Source organism: Babylonia areolata, chromosome 21 (assembly GCF_041734735.1).
Source record: "Babylonia areolata isolate BAREFJ2019XMU chromosome 21, ASM4173473v1, whole genome shotgun sequence".
NCBI classification, from domain to species: Eukaryota; Metazoa; Mollusca; class Gastropoda; order Neogastropoda; family Buccinidae; genus Babylonia; species Babylonia areolata.
This window is the reverse complement of record NC_134896.1, coordinates 45,860,549-45,870,548: the sequence shown is the minus strand read 5'-3', so window position 1 is coordinate 45,870,548 and position 10,000 is coordinate 45,860,549. Positions and strand designations below refer to the sequence as shown.

At 44.0% G+C, this 10,000-nt stretch overlaps 1 protein-coding gene across 3 annotated transcripts in view; it reads left to right on the top strand.

The window, feature by feature from the left end:
• Nucleotides 1-10,000, top strand: part of LOC143296707 (uncharacterized) — a 133,489-nt gene that overhangs the window by 8,993 nt on the left and 114,496 nt on the right. For all 3 annotated transcript variants that reach the window (XR_013057155.1, XM_076608756.1, XM_076608755.1), the window contains exon 3: nucleotides 6,055-6,177. Coding sequence is in view for 2 of the 3 variants with exons in the window: in XM_076608756.1 (XP_076464871.1) it covers nucleotides 6,055-6,177 (123 nt within the window). In the remaining variant the exon portion in view is untranslated. The remainder of the gene's footprint in view (nucleotides 1-6,054; nucleotides 6,178-10,000) is intronic.

Here is a 10,000-nt window from a genome sequence, read left to right as displayed (position 1 = left end):
AGAGAGGCTGAGAACAATTTTTGTCATGAAAGTCACATTGTTTAGATTGATATTGTATTGTATTTTGTATTTCATTGTATTGTATCGTATTACTTTTTATCACAGCAGATTTCTCTGTGTGAATTTCCAGCTTCTCTTACCGGGGAGAGCGTGTCGCTACAGTGCAGCTTCACCAGTAACAATGATTTGTTCTGCCTGCAAGTGTATGTGTTTTCTGGTCGATGTACGGAACTCTGTCACGGATAATGCTTTTGTTGCCACACGTGCTTTTAATTGCGCTAAGTGCATGCTGCACACGAGACCTCAAAGTTTGTCGTCTCAACGGAACGAGTAGCATTCACACCAGCCACTCAGTGTCTTGTGGAGGGACTTCTCTGGAATTTCTAGCGAGTGCGAGATTCGATCTCTTACCCTCAGATTCTCTCGCCTCCAAGGTGGACGCGTTACCACCCAGCCACCATTCCACTTCCTCCACGTGTACCTCCAGCAACGGATTTTGAAATAATTATCTACATTCACACACACACACACACACACACACACACACACACACACACACACACACACACACACATTCTTCTCCTCACCCTCAACACGGTAGTAGACAGACAGACAGACAGACTGAAAAAGAGTGACACACACACACACACACACATAGTGAGAGAGAGATACAGACAGACACACACACACACATACACACACACACCACCCCGCCACACACACACACACACACACACACACACACACACACACACACAGAGTGAGAGAGAGAGATACAGGACAGACAGATACACACACACACACTCACTCGCTTTCTCTCTAAAAGAAGGAGACCAAATGACCTGGCCACTCATCACTGTGCCCCCCCCACAGAATTGAAGTGATGTCTCATGACAGGTGTGTGACAGTCCTCAGTTATGCCAACAGCCCGCTTTTTTCTGCTTTTTACAAGCAAGCTGTCATGTGCTGTCCTTCCTGTCCTGTCCTGTCCTGTCCTTCCTGTCCTGTGCTGCCTGTCCTTCCTGTCCTTCCTGTCCTGTGCTGTCCTCCCTGTCCTGTGCTGTGCTGTCCTGTCCTGTGCTGTGCTGTCCTGTCCTGTCTTGTCCTGTCCTGTGCTGTCCTGTCTTGTCCTGTGCTGTCCTGTCCAGTCTTGCCCTGTGCTGTGCTGTCCTGTCCTGTGTTGTCCTGTCCTGTCTTGTCCTGTCCTATGCTGTCCTGTCTTGTCTTGTCCTGTGCTGTGCTGTCCTGTCCTGTGCTGACCACACGGCCCGGAGGTCAGTGGTGAAGGGAAGTGTGCACGATAACAGGCCTGCTGACTTAATGGCCAGCTGTAAATTGTCCACCGCACACCGAGACACATCAGTGACGTGTCCTTCCCACGACACAAGGGCTTCGGGCACCTTTGCACGTACTCAGGTGGAAATGTGCATGCATAGAAGGTTGTTGTTGTTGTTATCGTAAATAAATGTTTAACACTGTCTTCCTTATCTCCCTTTGGGATGTGTGGAGGGAGACAATTAGGACACAGACACGGACGCTTTGTTCATTAATGGTCTTGGCCCGTCATGACGGGGTGGTGAAAACAAACGTTTCAGGACATGTATTTAATGACGCAAGTAAAGTCTTAAAGAAAAGAATGAACCGATCAACAGGTGCGTTTTACAGAGTAACAAATAAAACATCATATTTCTAATTTTGGAGGCTTTTTGCAAAGTAAATTACTAAATGTTTAGTAACGTATTTCTAAGCGGAGGGCATAAACATTGTGTCGCAGATGGGTTTGTTGCTTTTTATGTTGAGAGAGAGAGAGAGAGAGAGAGAGAGAGTTACAAAAGCAAAAACAAAAACAAAACGAACAATATCGACTGTACGATATATCAAATAACTCGTCAGTTTCGAAGCAGTTTTCACCGGCGATTTCTTTTCTTTCCTTTAAATATATATAGGTACACGTTGAGGCTAAAAGACCTTATTTGTAAACAGTCTGCAGCAGCCAAACCTCTCAATATGTAGTGTGAATTTATAAATAAAATCATTCACTATGAAAAGTGGTTCACATTGCATCCGTGTGTGTGTGTGTGTGTGTGTGTGTGTGTGTGTGTTTATAATTCATACTCATTGTCACATACAGAAGACCAATTGTATGCGTGGCTGCGGTCGTTGGTCTGCAACATGCACCTCCATGCACGTGACTGCGGTCGTTGGTCTGCAACATGCACCTCCATGCACGTGACTGCGGTCGTTGGTCTGCAACATGCACCTCCATGCACGTGACTGCGGTCGTTGGTCTGCAACATGCACCTACATTCACGTGACCCTGTGCGTCACGCCAACATGGCCTCCAAAGACCCGGTGTACCTGTGATATATGCAGGCATATTATACTTTGAGTCCGTTCCACAGACCACGACGTGAGAGTGGCAGTCAGACAGTCTGCGTGAAGTGCCTGCACTGCGATCAGTCACCACGTGAAGGGGAACACTTGATTTACACCACACAAACAGAAAGAGCCGATCGACTGACACTCTTCCGTGATTCCGTACACACCTGCCGAGCGAAATGTGATCTCTTCAACTGATTTTAATTCGAATCTCGCGGCACTGTCCATCACCGTTTGTTTACCAGTGCAATTCATGTTCCGCGATATAAACAGAATCGTAAATGCATTATTTCACACACAAAAACGCACAGTACAATCTCTCCGTCTCTTTCTCTATCTCACATACGAACAGCCATAAAGACACAGACACAGACTGATCGACATCCGATCGAATGTCGCTCAAATACATGAAGACGTCATAAGCGCATGAACACGGAAACGCACACGAAAGCATACAAACCTCAGTTACGATGTTTACTTTGAGTTCAAATGCAAAACAAAGCGAAAAACAACTCCTGCGGGCTAACAGTACATAAAACCTAAATCGCGCGCGCGCGCGCGCGCGCGCGCGTGTGTGTGTGTGTGTGTGTGTGTACATGCGTGCGTGATGGTAAAAAAGGAAAAAGGTGGTTAGTAGGTTGGTTAGTAGGATGGACCATGTGAACAGTGGAGGGTCTGTGAAGAAATTGTTACCTGGTGGGATGCACAGCAGGGCTGACAGTGGACAAGGCGGGACAGAACGGAGAACACAGTCATGCTGACAGAGGAAAGAGTGAAGGGGAACCCCCTTTGGCGAATCATCCTCTGGACAGTGAACGTTGTGGAGGCATTAGGAGGGGAGTTGGAGGGATGGGGTGGGAAGAGGGGGCGAGGGGGAGGGGGGCGGCTGGGGCTGAATGATAGGCCAGCTAATGTGCCATTTCTGGTGACTAAAATGTTCTTGTCATCATAAGACTGAAGTAGGTATACATGCAATTGTCGCTTGTACAGCGCTAAGCTTTGAGTCGCTTTGTTTTCATGTTACATTTGACGCCCGCTGTTGTACCCCTCTTTATTTCCTCCATCTACATACCTTTCAAGGCAATGCTGAACACTGTTCTTCTGATGAAAATAACATGAAATCAAAAGTATGTCGAACAGTTATTCAACGGAAGAAGACCAGCAGGCAGGGAGTTTGCAGGAGTTGACATTGAAGCCCGAGGCGCTATGCATTCCGACAGGCCATTAGTCTCTTGGTCTGATCGATTGATGGTTTGGAATTCCCCTTGCAAGGAACTGGGACATAGGCTCACTGTTTATTTTGTCCCTGTAGAATCGACCAGGTTATTATACAGAAAGGACGAGCGATCCTCATGTCTGAGTTACATTTCATTCTGTATATAGTAGACCCCTGAATTGTGTTTCCGACTTGTATCTCATGTTTTGTATCCCATGTTTGGTATCCCATGTTTTGTATAGAAAAAGTTCTGTGTGTTTCCTTTCTTTAATTCGTATTCTATTCCTTCAGAGAGTTGTGTGACTGTATTCTATTCCTTCAGAGAGTTGTGTGACTGTATTCTTGTTTTGACAGCTGCGATCGGCTTAGTGGTAATAAACATGTATATATAGATTGGTCAAAGCGTGTTATCACCACAAGCGTTTCTATGTATGTACATTTTCATTAAGTCGGATCGCATTGTCCACTATCTTGTATATTCAAACCAGCATAACTTCGCCGCAATAATATCTGGATATATTTTCATAAAGCCGCTCTGCTTTGTCAAATTATAGAGTTAACTTTGTCGAAGCATATCACTGCCGTTTACTGTGCATTTTTATTCTGATAAAACACACACACACACACACACACAAACACGCACACACACACATACTCACACCACACACACACACACACGCACGCACACACACACACACGCACGCACGCACACACATAAACACGCACACACACACACGTTTGAATAGAGAAAAGACAAAAGTAATCGTTTTTTTTCAAAAACTGTCCCTAAAATACCCATACATTTCAAATGTGGAGAGGACATAATTGAAACAACAGAAGAATATACATATTTAGGGGTTATATTTCATAGAAATGGCAACTTAAGTCGAGCACAAGGTCATCTAAAAAACAAGCAAATATGGGCTCGACATGTGCTACTCAGAACATTTCGTAATACAAATATGAATATAGATATTATGTGTAAGTTATATGATACGTTGATAACACCATATGGAGCAGAAGTTTGGTTTCCATATGATGTTGCAGGAGATGTATCGTTTAATTTATTCGAATTATTCAGTAATTGTCTTTTTAACAAATTTCCACATGAAAGACTTCATGTCAAGTTTTGTAAACAATTACTTGGTTTACTTATGTAATGCAATGGTTCTCCCCGTTTTAGGAGAATTAGGAAGATTTCCTATTAGCCTAAAAATGATATGTCAAGTTATTGGCTATTGGATACACATATTAGAGCTTCCTCAAAATTCACTTGTATACACAACATATAAATGCATGTATCGTCAAGCAAATAAAAATGTTCAGTGGCTACTTTTAATAAGAAATGTATTGATTAGCACTGGATTAGATTATGTTTGGAAAAATCAGTTCACTTTTAGTGTTAAAAGATTAAAGTATGCTGTATCCAAGAAGCTTGAAAATGAAGATGTAAAAATTTGGAAACAGAAACATAATAGTTCATCTAAATTAGAATTTTACAAGAACGCTGTGACAAATTATAAAATTGAATTAACAAATAGTAAAGGGTGGTAACTCTCTCCATTACACAAGGTACACAACTTCAAGTCAGTGATGCTTACGGTACCGATTCAGCTAGCACACAGGTAAGTAAAAGGTACATTGGAACAAACCCAGACACTTCCTCAAAAAAGGAAGTGCCGGGCCTGTCCTTATACCAATCATTTGACATGTGCACACAGCAGCAAAGACAGAAGAAATGTGCAAACACAAATTAGCTTTTATTCAAGACTGACATAGCCTCTTTAATCCTGAATAAGCTACACAGAACACGTGGACAATACAGAACAAATACATGGTTGCCTCGGTAGTTTATCCACTGGAAATTATACAGATAATGAGGCCAGGAAACGATACGATTAACAAATAGTAAAGGGTGATATAAAATTGAATCGTATTTAAAGAATACAGCAAATACATAACACAGGAAAGCACTGACCATGTTACGAATCAGCGCCCAGGAATTACAAATCGAACACGGAAAGAACGAAGACTGTGTGATACTTGTAACAGTTTAGAAGATGAGATTCACCTTTTAGACATTTGTGTAAAATACAATACTTACAGACACAGATTCCTAATCGATATATGTCGTCCAAATGCAAAGCCTAGTGAATTGATTCTTCTAACAGAATTGCAGCCAAGGCTGGCGAAATTTGTTCACGAATGTTTCTCTTCTTAATATGTTTATGTTTCATTGTGTCTTATAAACTTAAAGGTTTTATGACAATAAAAAGTATTCTATTCTATTCACACACACACACACACACAGAGTCTAATATCACTTACAGTGAAAAGACGTTAAACTAAAACACGAACGAACACTCACCACACACACACACACACACATACGAGACAGAGAGACAGAGAGACAGACAGAGAGGTGACCCTGACCCCTGCTCTCCGTGTTGCACGTGCAGGTGGAGGGGTCCGCGGAGTACGGGGACAGCAGCAGGGATCGGGTCAAGCACTTCGCCTTTGACTACTGCTACGACTGCTCCGTGGACAGGGGACACTGTGCTGCCTTCGCTTCCCAGCAGCTGGTCAGTGCATGTGGCGGCTTGCCGGCCGGGAGTCGTTGCTGTTGTTTTTGTTGACGCTGTTGTTGTTGCTGTTGTTGTGTTGTTTTTGTTGACGCTGTTGCTGTTGTTGTGTTGTTTTTGTTGACGCTGTTGCTGTTGTTGTGTTGTTTTTGTTGACGCTGTTGTTGTTGCTGTTGTTGTGTTGTTTTTGTTGACGCTGTTGTTGTTGCTGTTGTTGTGTTGTTTTTGTTGATGCTGTTGTTGTTGCTGTTGTTGTTGTTGCTGCTGTTGTGTTTTTGTTGTTGTTGTTGTTATTGTTGCTGTTGTTGTTGTTGTTGCTGCTGTTGTTGTTGTTGTTGCTGCTGTTGTTGTTGTTGCTGTTGTTTTTGCTGCTGCTGTTCTTGTTGTTGTTGTGTTGTTGCGGTTGTTGTTGTGTTGTTGCTGTTGTGTTGTCGTTGTTGTTGATGTTGATGTTGATGCTGTCGATGTTGTTGGGGTTGCTGTTGTGGGTTGTTAATGATTTTACGTCTTTTCACTGAAGGTGATTCTAGTCGGAGAAAAAGGAGGTGTAGTTTGGAAGTTAGAGGATGGTGGTAGTGGTGTTGGTGCACTGAACATGACAAGGGAAAAATGGCCTGAGTGTATATGCTGTGCTGTGCTGTGCTGTACACTCTCTCTCTCTCCCTGTGTGTGTGTGTGTGTGTGTGTGTGTGTGTGTGTGTGTGTGTGTGTGTGTGTGTGTGTGTGTGTGTGTGTGTGTGTGTGTGTGTGCAGAAATGAATGAATGCAAACGTGTCTAAATCACCTCAAAGTGAATGGACATTAAACCAACAAGGAGAAGAACAGCAACCACGCAAATGCACGCCAAACACACACACACACACACACACACACACACACACACACACACACACACACACACACACACCCACACCCTTCCATTCGTTCCTCACCATCACCCCCTCACAGGGATGAAACAATGACCTCAGATATTCAGTCCTTTCACCCCGTGTGGTAGTGTGAAGACATGGTCTGTATGGAACCACACAGCAGGCAGAAGGAATCAAGACTGGGACATGGAAACGCGAGAGATCACACTGTGCAGCATCCTGATCATGTCACAGTCAACATTATCTGCCGTTCTGTCCCGATCATCATGGAATCGTAAACCATTATTGATGATATTTGCCACACAACCAGCCACACAGCCGGCCACACAACCACCCAAACAACCAGCCAGTCTTACAACCAGCCAGTCTTACAACCAGCCACACAACCAGCCACACAACCAACCAGTCATACAACCAACCAGTCATACAACCAGCCACACAGCCAACCAACCACACAACCAACTAGTCATACAACCAGCCAGTCATACAACCAGCCACACAACCCACCACACAACCAACCAGCCACACAACCAGCCAGTCATACAACCAGCCACACAACCAACCACACAACCAACCAGCCACACAACCAGCCAGTCATACAACCAGCCACACAACCAACCACACAACCAACCAGCCACACAACCAGCCAGTCATACAACCAGCCAAACAGCCAGCCACCAGCTCACGGACCGACCGACCAAAACAGCAGCCTGATCTCTCTCCCACTCATGTGACTTAGGTAAGAACTGACCGGTACTAATCTTGAAGCCAAACTTCCAGCCCCGGTCAGACAACACAGCACCTGTTCATCGCTTCAAGGGGGACAGGGTTAGGGCGACGTCTGAACCGTTGTCCATACAACACAGCACCTGTTCATCGCTTCAAGGGGACAGGATTAGGGCGACGTCTGAACCGTTGTCCATACCGGTTTACTGCCTCACGTCAACAGAGCGAATTTGATAGAACGCAATCAGTACAAGTACTTACACTAGGTGAGGTAGAGTAACATGTCGTTTCAGGTCTGATCAGATCGTATCGTAAACATATATCGTAACATATTTCTGGCACATAGCTGCGTTGAAATATATTGCTTTTCAGCAGGTAGGCAATGACCTTTGAAGATCTCTCTCTGCTCTTCTGTTTGTTTATGATTGATTCCCAAATTATGAAGGACAGCACTCAGTTCTTAGCTGTGTTCACCTGGAATTCACAGCCATTTTCAGTTCGTCACAGTCTTCCGTATTGTTTGGTATGACACGGAATGGTGTCGTATTGTTTGGTATGACACGGTATGGTGTCGTATTGTTTGGTATGACACGGTATGGTGTCGTATTGTTTGGTATGACACGGTATGGTGTCGTATTGTTTTATATATAACATATTCATAGTATCGCACAAACCCATTTGTCTCAGTGTGTCTGTCAGTCTGCCTGTCAAACTCAGTTTATTTTTCTGGGAATAAACCATTCATTGCCTCCTTGTCTCATCTGTGTCAATGATTATGTAACTTGTAATATTTTTCTTTCATGTAAAGCGCTCTGAGCTCTTAGAGAGAAAGGGCGCTATATAAATGAACATTATTATTATTATTATTAAATACATACAAATATATACATCTCTGTGTGTGTATGAAGAGAGAGAGAGAGAGAGAGAGAGAGAGAGTTTGTGTGCGAGTGTGTTTCTTCTGGATGTGCGTGTGCATGCGCGCACGTGCGCGACATGAAAAGTGAATGCTACCCACGAAAGCCCTTTCATCCTCACACAGCTGAATGGTCCGTCATGTCTTCCCTGCCCTTTTCAGCCAGACAGAAAAAAGAAAGAAAGAAAGAAAAATAAAAGCCTATTGATATTTTCCAAGCGGAGCGGGTCGATATACTTAGCAGCCAAAGCGCCGTGTGGGAGGGTTTGTAGAACTGAATACAAACATGTTGGTGGGACAGACAGCACACCGATTATTGTTGTAGGGCATTACTGCCTCGGTGCCGTTTGTTAGTCTGTCTTCTTATCCTAAGTGGGTTAGGAGGCCGTGTTGTTGTCAATGCTTAGAACGCTTACTTCGTCATATGTTTTATGATATTGTTAGCGACGTGCTGAAGCAGAATGATCTGTCTGACTTTAGTTCCTAACTCTCTTCCTGTCTCTCTGCCTCTGTCTTTCTCTCCATCTTCAGGTTCGGGTTAACATTAATGTGAACTGTTAAATCGCGCGCGCGGGTGTGTGTATTGCGTAGGCGTATTCTTTTTTGTTCCACGGGATAACGGGATACTGGTATTCTGCCTGGAGGTTTGACTGACCGCTATTTTTCACAACAGCGCGCGGTGGTGTGTGTGTGTGTGTGTGTGTGTGTGTGTGTGTGTGAGAGAGAGAGAGAGAGCGTGGTCATGCCTGTTGTCATCTCTGTCATTGACAAATTATATGTATGTCGATATATTTTCCAGTTATTTTTAACGGCACACGGAAACAAGCCCGATGAACTTGTACTGTGCCATCTATTGCCCTTTTCTACTTTCAGCCTGCATTCCAAGACAGCACCTGTCATCACGGTTTTCATCTAATCGTGTGGCAAATGAAGCGTCGTGAGCTGTTTCCACGTTTCTTTGAATTGACCGAAAAACTGAAACTGTCTGAACAGTTTATTCATTCCAGTACACTGATTAATACATAACGCAGTCTACTTCGCTGTGATAAAACTTACACTGTAAAGTTTTCAGGCCTATGAAAGTTTGTGAACTTGATTGGTGTGGTAATGTGAACCAGCCAAGGGGGGTGGAGACTCGATGTGGCACACTGCCTTGTGGAATCAACTGCCGTTGTCTGCCCACAACAGTCCTGTCAGGCGGTGGTGTCAAGGAACACACATCACACATTGCTCCCAAACGTTTCCGGCCTCTCCCCAAATCAATGTGTGAATGATAGTGGGCTTGAACAGTTCACACCAAACACAGTAGCTTTCG